The 23,184-nt window shown below is 38.0% G+C and overlaps 1 protein-coding gene across 3 annotated transcripts in view; it reads right to left on the bottom strand.

The window, feature by feature from the left end:
• Positions 1 to 23,184, bottom strand: part of TPRN (taperin) — a 127,699-nt gene that overhangs the window by 5,412 nt on the left and 99,103 nt on the right. Inside the window, exons 2-3 of one of the 3 annotated variants that reach the window (XM_053695836.1) lie at positions 19,184 to 19,400; positions 3,085 to 3,191 (exon numbers count right to left, since the gene is read on the bottom strand). In XM_053695836.1, coding sequence (XP_053551811.1) covers positions 3,085 to 3,191; positions 19,184 to 19,400 — 324 coding nt within the window. The remainder of the gene's footprint in view (positions 1 to 3,084; positions 3,192 to 19,183; positions 19,401 to 23,184) is intronic. The other 2 variants (XM_053695837.1, XM_053695838.1) reach the window with 2 other exon arrangements.

Raw genomic sequence — 23,184 nt, 5'->3', positions numbered from 1 at the left:
CAACCTGTTGAGGGAGCTATAGAGTGTAGTAACTTCAGACACTCTATGGTAAAACTCTATGGTAAACAGCTGTATAACAAGGAGCACTGTTTAACGAAGAAGACTGACTGAAAACAGAGTACATTTGTGTTTAGATAGGAGACATCCAAACAGTGTGTGCTATAGTAGTAAGTGGAGGCAGAACTGTAGGTGCTCCTTGTAGCTTGTATAATATTGCAATGCACGGACACAGTGCAAAAAACACTTTCATGCTCCAACCAAGGATACCAAAGAGAGATACATTTGATGAATGCCACTGTCTGGCTCCAAAATTTTAAACAGATTTGTCGACCACTGATAGAGTGTGATACAGACAATCTTCTTGCATCAAAACCTCATTGCACTAGTTTGAAGAAGAAAAAAAAATGACCACTAGATGTCTCTAGTAAAGTTTCCTGACCAGACTTTAGCTGTTGTTTACATTAAAAGGGCACCTTTTTGTAGCATTGATCAAAGCTGTACTTCATATCAACTGCTTAAACTTGTAATTAAGCAAACTTTCATTCAAATGCCAAGGCTGCAGCTGGCAAATAACAGAGTCTTATTGTTAAGGGAGTGATATGACCCAGGGTAGTGCATTGTGAATATAACCTGTTGGATAGGAGGACAGTCTTACAACGTGAAATTAAAAATCCTGTGAGCCATGATTATTAGAATCATGACTCACTAAACTTTATTTAGATTATTTTATATAGATTTACATACAATCCCTCGTCATCCTCTTATAAAAGGTGTGGCTGGCTTCTAAGTTTTCTTATAGGATATTGTATACTATAAGAGAGTATATAACACACTATTGTATACCTTAAAGTAGGGGTTGACAAATCTGATTAAAATTTAGGACCCAGTAAGAATATTTAGGAGCCATACAGTGGTATTTGTTTAAAGATATATGGAGAATAACCAAAACACGTTAGGAGCCAGGGGCAAACTAGCACCTGGGTTTGTCAAGCCCTGCCTTAAGAGTTCACCAATAAATTCCCATTTAAGCTGCCAATACATCAGCAGTCTCAGACCACCAGGCTGGGGTAAAGGCAAAGTATTTATAAATAACAGACTTGTTTATATCAACTATTTACAAATGTGCTTTTCTTTATATACTTATAATAAATATTGTTTCTGTATTCTATTAAAATATTATTTTGTTTAAGTTAGAGACTTCAACTGTAACACCATTTTTGAAAAATCTCAAACTGATGAAGAAATGTAAGCGCGTTGAAACATTCTCCTCTTTTTATGACTGTAAAAGCCATCAGAATTTCAATGGGACAGGTGTTTTGAAATTCAAAGTCATTCAAATCCATTAGAAACTCAGTTATTGTGTTTTTCCACCAAATAATTCATGAATACTTTACAATCAAAAAGATTTAACAGCAGCATTCCAATCCAAACACTTTTTAAAAAAACTTAAAAAAAAAAAATGTAACTGCTCATTGTACAAGTTTGACCTCTTGAAAACAAGCACAGCATTTTGTTTAAACATTGAGGCATGTTCACGGGTCAATACATATTTAAACATTAGAAATCAGAAAGCAATTTATTAGTGGAATTAAGTTATTTCACATTTGCAAAACTAATTCTAAAATTGATCAAAATAAAAATCACAGACAGCTTTCATCATTAAATAATTAGCGGTCATATTACATTTTCTTTAGCCGTGTTTATTTTGCCTCTGTAAAGGTCTGTATCCCCCCCCCCCCAGCAAGCTTGAAAAGCATGTGAAATTCCTGTTTTATAGTTTTTCCATTTGCTTAGCCAGATTGTCCTGTTTACATAATTCATGTGGTTTTACTAATTCAAGTAGCTAGTCTTAAAGGGATACTAACCACTCATTTTTTCTTTCATGATTCAGATAGATAGAGCATGCAATGTTAAGCAACTTTCTAATTTACTCTTATTATCAATTTTTCTTTGTTCTCATGTTATCTTGATTTGAAAAAGCAGTAATAAAAGGTTAGGAGCCGGCCCATTTTTTAGTTCAGCAGCTTGGTAGAGCTGCTGATTGGTTTGCTACATTTAGCCACAAATCAGCAAGTGCTACCCATGTGCTGAACAAAAAATGGTCTGACTCTAAAGCTTACAGTACTGCTTTTTCAAATCAAGATAGCATGAGAACAAAGAAAAATTGATAATAGGAGTAAATTAGAAAGGTACTTAAAATCTCATACTCTATCTGAATCATGAAATAAAAAAAAAATGGGTTTAGTATCCCTTTAAAACAGATTAATCGTTCTTCCCAGCACCTACTTAATAGACACACCCCTAAAATGAGCTTATATTTTTTTTTCTTCAACATTTGCTGCACAAATCATCATTAAACCAATTTGTTAAATTATGCAATGAATCTGTGTTTTCTATAGCTGAAGTAACCTTTATAAATAACTGAAAATGTTATAAGAATGCAAAGTATTACATTACTGATATTCCATGCAATGTTTTAACATAGAAACTCTAAGGAATAGGAAGTGGGGACATAACTATTAAAGTTATTACTGCTATTTTTTAACATAATATACATTATTTTTTTCATCTTATTAACTTGCTAATAAGATACCACACTTTATCTACATAGACATACATCAGCGCTTACTAAAGGTATAATTTGTACATAACATTGGCACATTTCAGAATTTGTACATATCTGGTGTAACCAGTTTGTAAAGTGCAATAGATTTATGTGACATCACTGAACAGAAAACATACATTAGTAATATGTGCATGTGGTTAGAATCAAATTTTATTATTAGGCATAATAAGTGTGAGAACAGCACTAATTGCAATTGTGAAACGCGTCAGGGGTCACGCTACCCTGCATGTTTGTGTTTTTAATTATTTTTCAATAAATGTAGCCTTTTTATAACATTACTACCCCTGGAATGCCAGGACTTTTTTCATTTCATACAATAGTTTCATGTGGCCCCCAGCCTATCACTCCATTAGTGACTGGACCTATATACAGAAAACTTGGAATCCCTTGCTCCAATAACTATAGAGCACACATCACTCAGACCAATGCAGAATATAGACAGGGAAAGGGGAATTTACCATATCTTCATGTATAGTATTGCTGTCCGGGGATGGCGTCTCCTCGTATTTCTTTTCTTGCCATTTGCTATATTCTACGGAGTGTTTGGGGGTGTAGCTAGAGAGACCTGGGAAAGCAAACACATTCTCTGTAAAGCTGTTAACAGGGAATATATTCTGCAATAACTATCCTGGGGATGGAGTCACCTTTTAGGGGGTATTTTTCATACTAAATACAGGAGAGAAAAATACATTTAAAGGGACATTAAAGGGACACTGAACCCCAATATTTTCTTTTGTGATTCAGAAAGAGCATGCAATTTTAAGCAACTTTCTCATTTACTCCTATTATCAAATTTTCTTCATTTTCTTGGTATCTTTATTTGTAAAGAAAGAATGTAAGTTTAGATGCCGGCCCATGGATTATATTAACCAACCAATAAACAAGTGCTGTCCAGAGTACTGAACCAAAAATAGCTTAGATGCCTTTTTCAAATAAAGATAGCAAGAGAACGAAGAAAAATTGATAATAGGAGTAAATTAGAAAGTTGCTTAAAATGGCACGCTCTATCTGAATCACGAAAGAAAAAAATTGGGTTCAGTGTCCCTTTAAACTCAAAACACAATTATGCGTATGGAGAAAACAAACACTTTGTAACATACTCGTTTATTTGGTCAACTTTCTTGTGCTTTAAAGGGACATGGAAGACAAAATTAAGCATTTGTTGATCAGATAGAGCATGTCATTTCAGGACACTCTTCAATTTATTTCTCTTAACTAATTTACTTAAAGGAACATGGAAACCTAAATGTTTCTTCCATGATTCAGATAGAGCATACAATTTTAAACAACTTTGAAGTTTACTTCTGTTATCTAATTTGCTATGTTCTCTTGGTATCCTTTGTTGAAAAGCATACCTAGGAAGGCTCAGGAGATGGGAGCCATCTGCTGATTGGTGGCTTTACATAAATGCCTCATTGTCTCACATGTTGTGTTCAGCTAACTCCTAGTAATGTATTGCTGCTCTTTCAAAAAAGGATATAACAAGAATAAAGAAAAAATTGGTAATAGAAGTAAATTGGAAAGTCATTTAATATTGTATGTTCTATTTGAATCATAAAAGAAGAAAAAAATAGGTTTTAAGTCCCTTTAATTCGCTTGGTATACTTAGCTGAAAATCGCACCTAGGTAGGCTCAGGAACAGCAATGCATTACTGGGATCTAGCTGCTGATTGGTGACTTCACACAAATGTCTCCTGCCATTGGCTTACGAGATTTATTCAGCTAGCTCCCAGTAGTGCACTGCTGTTCCGAGACAAATTTTACGGTGTTTAACCCCTTTGCAGAGCAAAGCAATAGTGCACGGTAAAGAGGTAGTTTAGCATCCCAAATTCGGAAGGTACCACATCCCGCCGTGGGGGGCTTGGATAGGTTCCCACCGGCAGTTGCGTCGCCAGGGAACGAAATTGGAACAGAGGGATCAACTCCACATTTACCTAAACATGTTACCTTTATCCCACCGTGGGGGGGGGCACGCATGGTTAGGTTCCCAGCGGCGGTTGCGGTGCCCGGGAACGATATTGGAACAGTAAAAAGGTAACCCGTTTAGGAAAATGTGGAGTTAATCGCTCTGTACCAAATCCATGGCGGGATGTGGTACCTTCCAAATTTGAGACGTTAAACTACCCCTTTACCTAGTGCACTAATAAAATACTCTAACCCACTACAGCATTTTCTTTTTGCTCTATATCCCCTTATGTAAAAATTGTGTTTTTGTGACCAACAAGCTATACAGTGATTGGCTGCTTAGTGCAGAAGCTCTTTATGTTTGTCCTCTAACACAACAAAAGCAGATAAGAAAAACCTATTCCTTTTTCAAAGGGTGTGTCATTGGACTATGAAACAATGCAAATTCTGCTTTCAAAACATTTACTTTGCATGAACATAGTCTGCAGTAAAGCTCTTCATTTGCTTATTAAATTGAACAGTAAACCCCTTGTAAATACATTTCTGTTGTGTTGCTATAGATTAACATCTCGGCAAAGTCTAAACACTTTTAAAATAAATTAACATCTTTTTTTACTGCAATCATTTTTCGAGAGCCAAACTCCACCAACCATTTGCCTTATTTGGAAGAGACAATCTGGGCTTTAGTCTGCAGACAACAAGGCTAGCCACGTCATATTAATAGTATAAAATGTGTTTTGCAGTTTTTCTCTGATAAAGGCAATAAGGGACAAATGTGTAGCAGGGTTAGCCTTGAGAAGTCAGCAGTGTGCATTTTAAGTTCTGAGAATGAGAAATTGCTCAATTTTCAGGACTAATTTACATGAAAAGGGGTTGCAAAATTAATAAAATGCAAAGCTGTTTCATTATTCATAACTAAACATTTTATATAAAAAAACTCTAGGCATTTACTGTTCCTTCAAGGAAAGAAGAAATATCTTTAAATAAATAAACCTGACATTTGACACAGTTTTTTGCTTCCTTTAAATAAATAAATAGCCACACTTATCTAAATTGTCTCACAAGCTGTTTTAAGTTAATATTTAAAATATGAAATAGTACATATCAGCAATATAGCATTTGCTAAAGGTATTTATAATGGTCATGTTGATGACACAATCTGCATTCCTAGACACTCTGTTTGCACAGATCTAAAGCAACCACTGTGTAGCATACAGCGAGGTCAGACAAACGGCAGCAGGAGTCACTCCAAACTCATTGAGAGCCAGAGAGTGGTGTGTATATATGTGTATATATATATATATATATATATATATATATATATATATATATATATATATATAGGGAGAGGAAGGAGGGAGAGCGCGAGAGAGAGAGAGCGTGCGAGAGAGAGAGCGAGAGAGAGAGCGCGAGAGAGAGAGCGCGAGAGAGAGAGAGAGAGAGCGAGAGAGAAAGAGAGAGAAAGAACACAACAACTTAGGAGCCAGTGGCTACCTGGCACCTGGGTTTGTCGAGCCCTGACGTAGAGCATGCAATTTTAAACAACTTTCTAATTTACTTCTATTTTAAAATTTTCTTTCTTCTCTTGGCATCATTTATTGGAAATCAGGGCGGTAACCTCAGAAGGGTGCACGTGTCTACAGCATTATATGGCAGCAGTTTTGCAATAATTTTATACATTTGCAAGATCACTAGATGGCAGCACTTCTTTCTGCCATGTTGTGCTCCAGACTTCCATACCTACCTAGTTATCTCTTCTATAAAGAATAGCACGAGAACAAAGCAAACTTGAAAATAAAAGTAAATTGGAATCTTTTTAAAAAATTGAATAAAGAAAGAACATTTTGGGTTTCGTGTCCCTTTAAGAAGAACTGAAGAAAGTTATGTGAGGAATGAGACCAAGGAATGCAAACTGAGATCCGAAAGGGAAATTGGCATAAATGAGCTATTTAGGTATAAATCCTCACAAATCTACCAGAAGCTTGCACTGTAGGCATCATACCAGGGGCATAGCTAAATACAAGAGGTTCTTTTCAGCTATTAAAGGGACATGAAACCCACATTTTTTCTTTCATGATTTTGAAAGAGAATGCAATTTTAAACATCTTCCTAATTTACTTCTATTATCTAATTTGTTTTATTCTTTTGATATTCTTTGCTGAAAAGCATATCTAGATATGCTCAGTAGCTGCTGATTGGTTGCTGCACATAGAAGCCTCGTGTGATTGGCTCGCCATGTGCATTGCTTTTTCTTCAACTAAGGATAGCTAAAAAATGTTGCAAAATAAATAATAGAAGTAAATTGTAATGTTGTTTAAATTTGTATTCTCTATCTGAATCATTTAAGAAAGATTTTGGGTTTAGTGGCCCTTTAAATGTTTTGTTACAATATAAGCAGACATCCCAACTCTCCCTGAAGTAAGCATTCAACAAGCGTACGATCACTGGAAAATAGGTTTGTTGTATGTGGTTGTGCAAGAAAGCTACTTTTTTTTAATGTGACTTTAGTGGGAAGCTACTTTAATAATAAGTCTCTATCTTATTTAGGGTTTCAAGGTGTCCAATATATAACTGGGAGTGGGGGGGCGGCGCAGTAGCCAATGATCCCACCTCCCTGAAATGAGTTTTTGCAGGTTGGGATGTCTGTATAAGTAATGACCATCTCTTCCTATATAACACTGTTCCTGTGAATAGCACCCTTACAGCTATTTCTGCTTAGAGTCCGTAATAATTGCATAAACAGTTCTCAGATCTTCCAGTGGTACAGATTAGATAGGGAAGTTAGAATTCCTAACAAAGTCTACATAGATTGTTAAACTGCAGAAAGCACAAGGTTATGCAAGCTGATTTACATTTCCTTGTTCTCCGAAGAGATTAGAACACACTGCAGATAACGCAAATCATTTTACAGCAAGACAACTGCAAGATGGTTTCTGATAACACAGTAAAGAACACATAAGGGTTTTGCTATTGGACAAGCTTGTCCAGCCTAAAGCAGGAAAGGGCTGGACAAGCACAACTGGCCCATCAATTGAAAAGGTGAAATGTTATGTTAGGATTTGCTCAGGACTCAGGAGTAGGGGAAGAAAATGCATAAAAATAAAAAATGTTTTGTTAAAGGGCCATGATACGCAAATGTTGAAACACTTGAAAGTGATGCAGAATAGCTGTAAAAAGCTGACTAGAAAATATCACCTGAACATCTTTATATAAAAAAGAAAAGATATTTTACCTCAAAATGTCCTAAGTATTCACACCCCATTACAAAGGACTTTAAACAGCAAATCAGTTTGTCTGTCCCAGGACAGGCAAGGGAGTGAGCCTCATGCACACTCATTTCCCTATTCAGTGTAAGGAAGTTTACTATTAAATCTCATGAGAGTTAAGTGAAATCTCATGAGATCACAGTAAAAGAGTTCATGACGTTAGCACTGTTGATGTTGATTGACTGCAGTTCATTTCTTCATTTATTTTATTTTTTACCTGCAGCTGAACAGTAACTTAAAGATACATTTTTACACAGCACTTACTCTGCTGAGCTGAGGAAATTGTGAGGTAAAAACATAATTTATGCTTACCTGATAAATTTATTTCTCTTGTAGTGTGTTCAGTCCACGGGTCATCCATTACTTATGGGATATATTCTCCTTCCCAACAGGAAGTTGCAAGAGGATCACCCAAGCAGAGCTGCTATATAGCTCCTCCCCTCACATGTCATATCCAGTCATTCGACCGAAACAAGACGAGAAAGGAAAAACTATAGGGTGCAGTGGTGACTGGAGTTTTAATTAAAATTTAGAACTGCCTCAAAAAAAGACAGGGCGGGCCGTGGACTGAACACACTACAAGAGAAATAAATTTATCAGGTAAGCATAAATTATGTTTTCTCTTGTTAAGTGTGTTCAGTCCACGGGTCATCCATTACTTATGGGATACCAATACCAAAGCTAAAGTACACGGATGATGGGAGGGACAAGGCAGGAACATTAAACAGAAGGAACCACTGCCTGTAGAACCTTTCTCACAAAAACAGCCTCCGAAGAAGCAAAAGTGTCAAATTTGTAAAATTTTGAAAAGGTATGAAGTGAAGACCAAGTTGCAGCCTTGCAAATCTGTTCAACAGAGGCCTCATTTTTAAAGGCCCAGGTGGAAGCCACAGCTCTAGTGGAATGAGCTGTAATTCTTTCAGGAGGCTGCTGTCCAGCAGTCTCATAGGCTAAACGTATTATGCTACGCAGCCAAAAAGAGAGAGAGGTGGCCGAAGCCTTTTGACCTCTCCTCTGACCAGAATAAACGACAAACAGAGAAGAAGTTTGCCGAAAATCTTTAGTTGCCTGTAAATAGAACTTCAGGACACGGACTACGTCCAGATTATGCAAAAGACGTTCCTTCTTTGAGGAAGGATTAGGACATAATGATGGAACAACAATCTCTTGATTGATATTCCTGTTAGAAACAACCTTAGGTAAAAACCCAGGTTTAGTACGCAGAACTACCTTGTCTGAATGAAAAATCAGATAAGGAGAATCACAATGTAAGGCAGATAACTCAGAGACTCTTCGAGCCGAGGAAATAGCCATCAAAAACAGAACTTTCCAAGATAAAAGCTTAATATCAATGGAATGAAGGGGTTCAAACGGAACACCCTGAAGAACTTTAAGAACCAAGTTTAAGCTCCACGGAGGAGCAACAGTTTTAAACACAGGCTTAATCCTAGCCAAAGCCTGACAAAAAGCCTGGACGTCTGGATTCTCTGCCAGACGTTTGTGTAAAAGAATAGACAGAGCAGAAATCTGTCCCTTTAACGAACTAGCGGATAAACCCTTTTCTAAACCTTCTTGTAGAAAAGCCAATATCCTAGGAATCCTAACCTTACTCCATGAGTAACTCTTGGATTCACACCAATATAAATATTTACGCCATATTTTATGGTAAATTTTTCTGGTAACAGGTTTACGAGCCTGTATTAATGTATCAATTACCGACTCCGAAAAACCACGCTTTGATAGAATCAAGCGTTCAATCTCCATGCAGTCAGCCTCAGAGAAATTAGGCTTGGATGGTTGAAAGGACCCTGAATTAGAAGGTCCTGCCTCAGAGGCAGAGACCATGGTGGACAGGACGACATGTCCACTAGGTCTGCATACCAGGTCCTGCGTGGCCACGCAGGCGCTATCAGAATCACCGATGCTCTCTCCTGTTTGATCCTGGCAATCAGTCGAGGTAGCAACGGAAATGGTGGAAACACATAAGCCATGTTGAAAACCCAAGGGGCTGCTAGTGCATCTACCAGCACCGCTCCCGGGTCCCTGGACCTGGATCCGTAACAAGGAAGCTTGGCGTTCTGGCGAGATGCCATGAGATCCAGCTCCGGTTCGCCCCAACGAAGAATCAGTTGAGCAAACACCTCCGGGTGAAGTTCCCACTCCCCTGGATGAAAAGTCTGGCGACTTAGAAAATCCGCCTCCCAGTTCTCCACGCCTGGGATGTAGATCGCTGACAGATGACAAGAGTGAGACTCTGCCCAGCGAATTATCTTCGAGACTTCCAACATCGCTAGGGAACTCCTGGTTCCCCCTTGATGATTGATGTAAGCCACAGTCGTGATGTTGTCCGACTGAAATCTGATGAACCTCAGTGTTGCTAACTGAGGCCAAGCTAGAAGAGCATTGAATATTGCTCTTAACTCCAGAATGTTTATTGGGAGGAGTTTCTCCTCCTGAGTCCACGATCCCTGAGCCTTCAGGGAGTTCCAGACTGCACCCCAGCCTAGTAGGCTGGCATCTGTTGTTACAATCGTCCAATCTGGTCTGCGAAAAGTCATTCCTTTGGACAGATGAACCCGCGACAACCACCAGAGAAGAGAATCTCTGGCCTCCTGGTCCAGATTTAGTAAAGGGGACAGATCTGAGTAATCCCCATTCCACTGACTTAGCATGCATAGTTGCAGCGGTCTGAGATGCAGGCGCGCAAATGGCACTATGTCCATTGCCGCGACCATTAAGCCGATTACTTCCATGCACTGAGCTACTGATGGGCTTGGAATGGAATGAAGGACACGGCAAGCATTTAGGATTTTTGATAACCTGGACTCCGTCAGGTAAATCTTCATCTCTACAGAATCTATAAGAGTCCCTAGAAAGGGAACCCTTGTGAGTGGTAACAGAGAACTCTTTTCCATGTTCACCTTCCACCCATGCGACCTCAGAAATGCTAGAACTATCTCTGTATGAGACTTTGCATTTTGAAAACTTGACGCCTGTATCAGAATGTCGTCTAGGTACGGAGCCACTGCTATGCCTCGCGGTCTTAGTACCTCCAGAAGCGAGCCCAGAACCTTTGTAAAAATTCTCGGGGCCGTAGCCAACCCGAAGGGAAGAGCTACAAACTGGTAATGCCTGTCTAGAAAGGCAAACCTTAGGTACCGATAATGATCTTTGTGAATCGGTATGTGAAGGTAGGCATCCTTTAAGTCCACTGTGGTCATATATTGACCCTCTTGGATCATGGGTAGGATTGTTCGAATAGTTTCCATCTTGAACGATGGAACCCTTAGGAATTTGTTTAAGATCTTCAGGTCCAAGATTGGCCTGAAGGTTCCCTCTTTTTTGGGAACCACAAACAGATTTGAGTAAAAACCTTGCCCTTGTTCCGTCCGCGGAACCGGGTGGATCACTCCCATTACTAAGAGGTCTTGTACACATCGTAGAAAAGCCTCTTTCTTTATTAGATTTGTTGATAACCTTGACAGATGAAATCTCCCTTGTGGAGGAGAAGTTTTGAAGTCCAGAAGGTATCCCTGAGATATTATCTCCAATGCCCAGGGATCCTGGACATCTCTTGCCCAGGCCTGGGCGAAGAGAGAAAGTCTGCCCCCCCACTAGATCTGTTTCCAGATAGGGGGCCCTTTCTTCATGCTGTCTTAGGGGCAGAAGTAGGTTTTCTGGCCTGCTTGCCCTTGTTCCAGGACTGGTTGCCTTTCCAACCCTGTCTGTAAGGAGTAGCAGTCCCTTCCTGTTTTGGAGCGGAGGAAGTTGATGCTGCTCCTGCCTTGAAATTACGAAAGGCACGAAAATTAGACTGTTTGGCCTTTGATTTGGCCCTGTCCTGAGGAAGGGTGTGACCCTTACCACCAGTAATGTCAGCAATAATTTCTTTCAAGCCGGGCCCGAATAAGGTTTGCCCTTTGAAAGGAATATGAAGCAATTTAGATTTAGAAGTTACATCTGCTGACCAGGATTTTAGCCATAGCGCTCTGCGCGCCTGGATGGCGAATCTGGAGTTCTTAGCCGTGAGTTTGGTTAAATGTACAACGGCATCCGAAATAAATGCATTAGCTAGCTTAAGGGCTTTAAGCTTGTTCATAATCTCATCCAATGGTGCTGTGCGAATAGCCTCTTCCAGAGACTCAAACCAGAATGCCGCTGCAGCAGTGACGGGCGCAATGCATGCAAGGGGCTGTAATATAAAACCTTGTTGAACAAACATTTTCTTAAGGTAACCTTCAAATTTTTTATCCATTGGATCTGAGAAAGCACAACTATCCTCCACCGGGATAGTGGTACGCTTGGCTAAAGTAGAAACTGCTCCCTCCACCTTAGGGACCGTCTGCCATAAGTCTCGTGTGGTGGCGTCTATTGGGAACATTTTTCTAAATATCGGAGGAGGGGAAAAGGGCACACCGGGTCTATCCCACTCCTTGCTAATAATTTCTGTAAGCCTTTTAGGTATAGGAAAAACGTCAGTACACACCGGTACCGCATAGTATTTATCCAGCCTACATAATTTCTCTGGGATTGCAACCGTGTCGCAATCATTCAGAGCCGCTAACACCTCCCCTAGCAATACACGGAGGTTCTCAAGCTTAAATTTAAAATTTGAAATTTCTGAATCCGGTCTCCCCGGATCAGATCCGTCACCCACAGAATGAAGCTCTCCGTCCTCATGTTCTGCAAATTGTGACGCAGTATCGGACATGGCTCTCGTGTCATCGGCGCGCTCTGTCCTTAACCCAGAGCTATCGCGCTTGCCTCTTAACTCAGGCAAATTAGATAATACTTCTTTCATAACATTAGCCATATCATGCAAAGTGATTTGTAAGGGCCTTGATGTACTTGGCGCCACAATCTCACGCGCCTCCTGAGCGGGAGGCGAAGGTACTGACACGTGAGGAGAGTTAGGCGGCATAACTTTCCCCTCGTTGTCTGGTGATAATTTCTTTACCAGTAAAGAATGACTTTTATTTAAAGTAACATCAATACAATTGGTACACATATTTCTATTGGGCTCCACATTGGCTTTTAAACATAATGAACAAGTAGAATCATCTGTATCAGACATGTTTAAACAGACTAGCAATGAAGGCTAGCAAGCTTGGAAAAAACTTTCAATAAATTTACAAGCAATAGGAAAAACGCTGCAGCGCTTTTAAAAACACAAAAACTGTCACAGTTGAAATAACAATGAACTAATTCAGTTATAGCCAACAATTATAGCAGTAAATGTATGAATTTAGCAGAGGATTGCACCCACAAGCAAACGGATGATTAACCCCTCAATACCCCAAAAAAAACGGATAATCAATTTAAGATTTAACGCTTTTATCACAGTCAAACACACTGTCACAGCAGATTACCTCCCTCAAAAATGAATTTTGAAGACCCCTGAGCTCTCTGGAGACGTCCTGGATCGAGGAGGAAGAAGCAGGAAGACTGTGCTAGAATTTTAACTGCGCAACAAGGCGCTAAAAAAAGACCCCTCCCACTCATATTACAACAGTGGGAGACCTGTTACAACGGTTTCTATGCAGAAATATACGTTAGCCATATGGAAAAAAAATCATGCCCAAAAAGATTTATCACCAAAGTACCTCACAAAAACGAATAACATGCCAGTAAACGTTTTAAAACAACTTTCCAGTGTTATGCAAAGTTATCACTAAGCCTGCTACCAGTCGCTTCTACTGCAGTTAAGGCTTATACATTTATTTCAGTATTAACAGTATTTTCTCAGTCAAATTCTAGTCCCTAGAAAATAACTCAACTGCGCATACATTTATCAGCCTGATACCAGTCGCTACTACTGCATTAAAGGCTGTACTTACATCATATGGGTAACAGCAGTGTTTTCTTAGTCAATTCCATTCCTAGAAAATATTTACTGCACATACCTCATTTGCGGGGAACCCCGCATGCTATTCCCTTTTCTGAAGTTACCCCACTCCTCAGAATGTGCGAGAACAGCCAGTGGATCTTAGTTACGTCTGCTAAGATCATAGAAAACGCAGGCAGATTCTTCTTCTAAATACTGCCTGAGAGAAAAAAACAGCACACTCCGGTGCCATTTTAAAATAATAAACTTTTGATTGAAGAATAATTATGTAAAAAACTCCTATCTCCTCTCGCGACCTCCTTCTTTGTTGAGACTTGCAAGAGAATGACTGGATATGACATGTGAGGGGAGGAGCTATATAGCAGCTCTGCTTGGGTGATCCTCTTGCAACTTCCTGTTGGGAAGGAGAATATATCCCATAAGTAATGGATGACCCGTGGACTGAACACACTTAACAAGAGAAATATCTTCCTTTTTTACAGAGAGATGTTCAGGTGATATTATCCTGTCAGCTTTTTACAGTTATACTGCATCAGTTTCAAGTGATATAGCATATAAGTATTATATCCTTTTAAAGAACCAGCAAATGCAATAGCAAGTTATGTCTATTTCCACTGCCCCGGTGTCATGCGACAGCCATCAGCCAATCAGAAATGCATATATTCTGTGAATTCTTGCACATGCTCAGTAGGAGCTGGTGATTCAAAAAGTGTAAATATAAAAAGACTGTGCACCTTTTGGTAATGGAAGTAAATTGGAAAGTTGTTTAAAATTGCTGCTCTATCTGAATCATGACTTGAGTGTCCCTTTAAGGAAAATAGAACATTACAACATACAATATTATTTGTTTTGCCTGCTTTTGCTGTAAAATACCTCTGCATATCGTTTTAGTTCCACTCATCCTAGAGAGACTAATGTGCCTCCATTATGGCGACATGCATCTCACCCTGCAACATTCTACATAGCGATTGGTTAACTCAGAGCTGAAACTCATATAGATCTGTCTTTATTTAGCCACAGCGAAAGAGACCAGAAACACAGATACCACCAGGTTTTTTAACAGCTGCCTTCCTGAACTGCTCTTTATTTGCAAAATCTTATAACAATTTATATTAAAACATTTAGTTTGCATAGCGGCGATTGGCTGCTAACATATGGTACAAGTTTAAAATTTCCTTTAAGTAGCAGATCTGAGGGTGGCTTTACAAATTTAGCTGATTACAATAAGTAAATTAAATGTAAAAATAAAATAAATTGATAACTGATTAAAGTGATGGAAAACTCCACGCTGTTCCTCATTTTTATATTAAAGTTGAACTGATTCTACATATTAATTGTTTTCAAAGTTTGCTATAAATACTTATTCTGGAATATTTTATTCTTGCATTTAGATCCTTGCTCAAGTTGCCAACACTCCCCTCCACCCTCACAAGACTTTTTTACTTAAAGTGATGTTGTCGTTTGCCAACCAATCATGTTTTAAGCCATACGGCTCACTATTACGACTCACTCTCTTTTAGGTCTGCAGTTTGTTAAACTCACTAATGGCAATACACATGTGCATTACTGAAATATAGAGAATCCCACTGACGTAATAGTAAACAATTAATCGGAACAAGAATGTTTACTCAAATCACAGAGCTGCATATTGCATGTGAGTGTTAAAGGGACAGTCTAGTATAAATTAAACTTTCATTATTCAGATAGGACTTTTAATTTTAATCAACTTTCCAATTTCCTTTATTATCAAATTTGCTTTTTTCCTCTTGGTATTCTTAGTTTAAACTAAACATAGGTAGGCTCATATGCTAATTTCTAAGCCTTTGAGGGCTGCCTCTTATCACACACAGGCTTTTTAAATCTCTTTTCAACACAGACAGAAAGTACACGTGGGCCATATAGATAACACTGTGTTCAGGCAGAGGTGGTTATTTAAGATTTAGCACAAAACAATGCTAAATTTAAGACAATAGATAATAAACAGTCGCAGTCATGTGATCAGGGGGCTGGAAGAAGGTTCCTAGATACAAGGTAATCACAGAGGTAAAAAGTACATTAATATAACTGTGTTGGTTATGCAAAACTGGGGAATGGGTAATAAAGGGATTATCTATATTTTAAAACAATAACAATTCATGGTAGACTGTCCCTTTAACACTACTTATTATTAGTGGTAATAATGCTCGTTTTGAACAAGTGGAAGGTTATAAAAGCTATTCTATCCCAAGACTGTCTTCTCAGCCGTTCTGATAAATGTAGGGTTTACATTGGGGCAGCTGAAAATACGATTTTAGCATGAGAAAGGCAACAACAGCTCTGTAGCGCACACTGAGAAATACGTAGAGAGCAGGTGGGACCGCTCTTTACATCGCTAGAAGACAGAAAGGCAAATAATAGGGTGCGGAGCAATAAAAAAAGAATACAGAACTAGAAATGGATATATTTATAAAAAAATATATACAATTGTTTTTAAAAAACAAAAATGCAATTTGATTGTACTACACGAATACTACGGAATTGCAAGTTTAAATCAATTCTATTTTACCATCACTTTAAAGGGCTAAAAATGGAATAAAAACCCTAAGGATTTAACAGGGTTTTCTAACGTGCTGGAATCGTCAGACGGAATCCCATAAATGGTTTAGATCTCTTAGCTTTACACAGACTGAAATAGCCGTCAGACACAAAACAGCACATTAAGCTCTGTAAAGAAAAGATGGTAAAGTAATGGGAATTAAATGGATGTTGTAGCACAGCTCCAATTAGAAAAGCTAACCAGAGATGTCAACAGCTTGATCCTTACATGAGGCACAGGCTGTAAAATAGAATAATGTAATACAGGTAGAAAACCCTTTATCCAAACTGCGGGGGATCAGAACAGGTTTGGTTTTAAGAATATTTGTATCTGTAAAATGGAACAGTTTGGAGAGGGGATGGGACCAAGTGTAAACAACATCTTATGTCATTTCGGTAATATTTATGTGTCATAATAAAGCTTAAAGCTAGTTTTATATCATGTTTAGCACTTGTGTATTCATAGTATCCTCTGTACAGTAATCAGAAAGGTCATATTTGTTGTTTTAAATAAATACAGACTATTATTTGCATTTTAGAACACAAAACACAAACCAAAGACACAGGCAGAGAAGATTGTGACTTACAGGTTGGAGGAAAAGTCATTTTTGATCATTTTATTAAAAAAAAAAATATTAAATTAAAAAGTTTGGATTTTGGAATTCCGCATTTGAGGATTTGTTGCTGTATCAGACAGCAGAAAATAAAGCTGGCACGGGACACGTTACACACAAGCTTTTGTGCAAAAACTGTTTGTCCCTAGAAAGGCCTAAAGGAAAATTCTGCACGGTCGGCAGTCACTGTCCTGTTATGTAACCCACAACACAAACATTCCTGTTTGTACTAAATAACTCTGCCCTTTACTGCATATATAATTTTCCATAATACCTGCACCTCCCCCCACCCCCACACCCCTGGTAATTCTTATTCTGCTGTAGATTAATCAGAAATGTCTAATATTTAACCTATAGTCTGAGAACGAAGTGCTTGTTGTAGTGGGATATTGTATTTCTGTTTGGTCCTAGTTTTACATGGTACCCTCAGACCTCTAGTACAAATATCGCTTCTGTATAATATACAAGTCTTCTCTCTGACAGTCTCACAAAACTGGGTGTATCTGCTACAGCCAGACACTTGCTTTTCGCCTTTAAGCTATGGAGTTCTATGCAGAAGACAATTAACTTTGCAGCCAATTTTAAAACAATAATGGTCTACGTAAAAAGATAACATAAGTTCATTGTAAAATTGTTTCAGTTCTTAAAATTAATTTTTTTTATGCAGAATTACAAAGAGGTAAAGGAATAGTCTAGTCAAAATTAAACGTTCATGATTCAGATAGAGCAGGCAATTTTAAACAACTTTCCAATTTACTCCTATTATCAAATTTTCTTTGTTCTCTTGGTATCTCTATTTAAATGTAAGCTTAGGAGCCAGCCCATTTTTGGTTCAGCACCTGGGTAGCGCTTGCTGATTGGTGGCTACATTTAGACACTAATCAGAAAGTTCTACCCAGGTGCTGAACCAAAAACGAGCCGGCTCCTATGCCTAGATTCTTGCTTTTTCAAATAAAGATACCAAGAGAACAAAGAAAATTGATAATAGGAGTAATTAAAAAGTTGCTTAAAATTGCATGCTCTATCTGAATCATACTATCCAGACTATTCCTTTTATGATTAACTCTATGTGCTATTTTGATGGATGTTAATATTTTACATGTAGGTTTGTTTTAGCTGCACTATTTTGATTAGCGCAGCGCCAACATTTATAAAGGATACTTTAAAGGACCTAAAATTACATGCTCTATTGACCCTGCACTACTATGTGTTTAACCATTAAACACACAGTAGAAGTGCCGCTCGGAGACTGCAGAGCACTGCTGTTCCTGTGCAGAAACAGACGCTCATCCAATCAGGAGTAGTTACACATCTGAGTCACGTGAATGGCCCTGCTGATTGGTACTTCTACTGTGTGTTTAACAGTAGCGCAGTGTGTTTTACTGTGTGTTTAACAGTAGCACAGTGTTGAAATGAACTACTGGGAGCTAGCTACTGAATGCCAGCTGCAGATATGCCTCTTGGTATTGTCTCATTCTGTGTTCAGCTAGCTCCCAGTAGTGCATTGCTGCTCTGTTTAATTCCTTTGCTGGGGCTAAGGTTACCACCTGTCCCTTAAAATACAGAACACTTATAAGTTACACATGTTTGCAGGGGTGTGCAGGGAGGAATATGAATAGTGCTGTTCAGAAACACAATACATGTTGCTCCCTGCAGCATGTGTAACTCATAAGTGTCCAGGAAAACATGGCTGAGGTGGCAACCCTAGCTGGGGCTTAAACAAATAGTTATAGATTAGCAACAGTGCAATATAATATGCTAAAGCACTTTAGGATCCTTTACCTTTATTTTATTATTTGAAATAGTTCTTGTTAGAAACCGCCACCTACACTAAAATGATGAATAACAAAATGTAGAAAAGCTATGTAAACTGGAGACAGTAACACTAATTAAATTCCTGGGGGGGGGGGGGGTACAGATTTTTTTTTTATCAAATTTGCTTCATTCTCTTGGTATCTTTAATTAAAGAAGGTAGCTGAACTCATTGGTGAGCCAATTACAAGAGGCATATACGTCCAGCAACCAATCAGCAGCTAGCTCCTAGTAGTGCATGGCTGCTCCTGATGTATACTTTCAACAAACGATATCAAAAGAACAAAGGCAAATTCGAAAATAGAACTAAAGTACTAAGTTGCTTAAAATGGTATGCTCTCTCTGAATCATGAAAAAGATTTTGGGCTTCCTGTCTCTTTAAAGGGAAACCAATTTTATAGTACAGTGTCCCTTTAATATATAAGGCTGACTGTTAAAAATTGTGTGTGGCTCCTAATTTTCAAATGCATTTGTCAGCCACTGTCCATTGTAGACTGCTTTTAACAAGGCCATTATGCTCTTTTGGAGATTTTGCGGTTACCTGAGTTTGCAGCGTTGGCCCGCAGAGCATTGCTGGCTCCTCCAGTATTGACAAAGGTTGGCCGTGGGAGGAGGATAAGAGGTTTCTCGTCTTCCTCAGATTCGGAGCCAGATACTTCGTTAGATTCCTCTTCCCCGGCATCCTCGGCCAGCGAGTTCTCAGAAGGATACTCAAACATTGTGTGAATGTTCTTCTCGTTGAAGGAAATCTTCATCTGCTGGAAAAAAACAGGATTGTGTCAACCAGGGTCATGGCAGAGACGTTCCCAAATCAGATACAATATTGTATTGTATAATAAAATACTAAATTATAAAATATATACAAGAAATTATTAAATATAAAATAGAATAAAATAAACGGGAGGAAGAAAAGTCTCAGGAACAAAATATTATTTACTGCTACATAAAAATTTAAAATAAAGTGTGTTCTGTATTGAGTGGGCAACAGGAAAAAAACTAAAATTAATTAAGATGTATTAAAAGGGACATAAAACTATTTTTTCCTTTCTTTTGTCATCTTTATTTTAAAAGCAGGAATGTAAGCTTAGGAGCCGGCCTTTTTTTTTGTTTAGCATCTTGGCAGCGCTTGCTAATTGATGGCTACATTTAGTCAACAATCAGCCACCAATCAGCAAGCGCTACCCAGGTTCTGAACCAAAAATGGGCCAGCCCCTAAGCTTACATCCCTGCTTTTTAAATAAAGATAGCAAGAGAACAAAGACAATTTGATAAAAGGGAGTAAATAAGAATGTTGCTTAAAATTACTGCTCTATCTAAATTGTATAAGAGAACAATTTGGGTTTGATATTCCTTTAATACACCAGTATATGTTCCATTTAACAGCACAAAATTGCCCCCGAACTTCCTGACACAGTCTATAAATATTTCCTATGGATATAATTATGGGTAAATTATAAAGCAGTATATTGCTGCTCCTAAACATACCCAAGTATCCTGTTCATCAAAGGAAACCAAGAAAACAAAGCAAATTAGATAAAAAGTCAAAATTGCTCACCAGCACCTTACTCTGCTGTTGCAGATAAGTATATGGTCTTTGAAGTTGCACAAGCACTAGATTGGTTTACTGAGCACACTGGGTGCGTGACTGTGCCTGTATGGTTAAAGATCATAGCGCAAGAATACTTATTAAAAAAAAATAAACTGCTGTAACAAAACAGAGCGGTATATCTCTTTATAAGAGCGTCCCTTTAATGCTTATCCTGAGAGCACCCATCTATATATTAATTAACTAAAAAGCATAAAGAACTGAAAAACTAGGTGTACAAGGTAGGGCTGTTTTTTAAAAACAATTTCCCCGCACACCAGGATTTCTGATTATATTTTCTATTTAATCATTTGCCTAAACTAGTGGCTCCCACTACAAACAGGAGCAGGTAATTATTTACAACTGTCACTGTGACGTCCCTTTTAGAACTCCATAAGGGGCATTCTTGGAATGTTTAACTTGGGACGAATCTGACCTCCGGCATCGGTTAAGGCTTCTGTGGCTGTTTCTCCTGCCCTCAGGGTACAGGGGAAAGAGAAAAAAATGAATCATTTGACAGGTGACAACCTGATCTGAGAGTAGAATCATGTCATTGTATTCTGTGTCACACTAAGCAAAGCGTTTGTAGTTTACAAACATACAGAGCACACTTTTAGTATCCGCATTTAATCAAAACCAATTTGCACAATTGTTTTAAAGGCACAATTGTTTTAAACAGTCAGCATGCTAGGAACATTTCAATTACAAAATTGTAATCCAGGGATACACCCCTAGAAATGCCTTTTGATTATTTTTTTCCCTCCTTTGCAAACACTATACAGCATGTTGCAGTGTCAGAATGATTTATACTGAAGCATGCTCCATGAAAGCAGGTACAAATATATACTATGTATGCACAAAACAGATTCCCACTACTTTGGAGAATTTACAAAGAAAAAAGAAAAAAACAAAATCTTCTTGATACCTTTTCTTTATGTTGAACAAAAAAAGATGAAAATTGCTGGGTTGAAAATGGAGATAGATACAGAATTTTGCAGTTTATAAACACAGATTAAAGGTACAGTAAAATCACAATTAAACGTCTATGATTCAGACAGAGCATTTCATTTTAAACAAGTTTCCAATTTACTGCCATAATGTAATTTACTTCCTTCTCTTTGTATCCATTGTTGAAAAGCATACCTAGGGCTCAGGAGGAGCAATGCACTACAACACTGGTTGTTAAACCTGTTCTCGGGCCTCCCCAACAGGCCAGGTTTTTAGGATTAATTTGGCTGAGAGCAGGTAAAATAACCACGTTTACTATTCAGCTGATTATTTGACCTGTACTCCAGTTATTATATTAGGTTTATCTTTAAACAAAGAAAACCAAGAGAACAAAGCAAATCTGATGATCAAAGTAAATTAGAAAGTTGTTTAAATTATAAAATTTGAGCATTTTATTCATGCGCTGAATGTGGAGTTTACCTTCTACTAACATGATTCTGGTCTTTAAGTCAATATATTGTTCCTTTAGATCGAACATACAAAATCCAATGTATTTCTATTTTCTAATGTAATTAGTTCTGTTGGTATCATTCGCTGAAAATAACACCTAGGTAGGCTCAGGAGCTGGGAGCTAGCTGCCGATTGGTGGCTGCATATATAAGTCTATTGTAATTTGCTTACCAATGTGTTTGGCTAGCTCCTATTAGTGCATTGCTGCTCCTTCAATAAAGCTTACCAAGAAAATTAAAGGACCAGTCAACAAAGTAGATTTTCATAATCAACAAATGCAAGATAACAAGACAATGCAATAGCACTTAGTCTGAGCTTCAAATGAGTAGAAGATTTTTTTTCTGACAATTTTAAAAGTTATGTTTTTTCCACTCCCCCTGTACCATGTGACAGCCATCAGCCAATCACAAATGCATACACGTACCATGTGACAGCCATCAGCCATTCACAAATGCATACACACTTATTCTTGCACATGCTCAGTAGGAGCTGGTGACTCAAAAAGTTTAAATATAAAAAGACTGTGCACATTTTGTTAATGGAAGTAAATTGGAAAGTTGTTTAAAATGGCCGCTCTATTTATTATATGCTCTATGAATCATGAAAGTTTAATTTTGATTGAGTGTCCCTTTAAGCAAAGTGGATAATAGAAGTACATTGGAAATTCCTTTAAAAATGTATGCTCTATCCAAATCACAAGTTTCATGCCCCTTTAAGAATATAACGTAAAATGGTTTATTATGCATAGTTAAATTACAGGAAAAGAGGACAAAATAAATAAAGTTAAGTCTGAAAATTGTGAATTTTCCAGTCTATAAAACTGGCAGGCTTTCAACGACTAACCGTGCCACATATTTCCCTTATTTGCCATTTGTTATCTTATCATTTCTGCTGAACCTAAACAATGGGCATTTTGCTAACACAATGACAGTGGTAGGCCATGTCATCTCCAGACTCAAATCTAGAAAGAAAATGCAGCAAACTAGTGTTAATATATTCTAAAAATGTTCAAACTCTGCTAGTATGTTAATCTATAGTAAGAAAAAAAAAGTACTGTAATGCTGTGATTAAAAAAACATACTTTATGTAAGAACTTACCTGATAAATTAATTTCTTTCATATTGGCAAGAGTCCATGAGCTAGTGACGTATGGGATATACAATCCTACCAGGAGGGGCAAAGTTTCCCAAACCTCAAAATGCCTATAAATACACCCCTCACCACAGCCATAATTCAGTTTAACGAATAGCTAAGCAGTGGGGTGATAAAGAAAGCAGTAAAAAGCATCAACAAAAGAAATTTGGAAATAATTGTGCTTTATACAAAAAAATCCTAACCACCATAAAAAGGGTGGGCCTCATGGACTCTTGCAAATATGAAAGAAATGAATTTATCAGGTAAGTTCTTACATAAATTATGTTTTCTTTCATGTAATTAGCAAGAGTCCATGAGCTAGTGACGTATGGGATAGCAATACGCAAGATGTGGAACTCCACGCA

This window comes from Bombina bombina, chromosome 12, assembly GCF_027579735.1.
Source record: "Bombina bombina isolate aBomBom1 chromosome 12, aBomBom1.pri, whole genome shotgun sequence".
NCBI classification, from domain to species: Eukaryota; Metazoa; Chordata; class Amphibia; order Anura; family Bombinatoridae; genus Bombina; species Bombina bombina.
The sequence above is the reverse complement of the archived record's forward strand: the minus strand, read 5'-3'. Positions and strand labels throughout refer to the sequence as shown.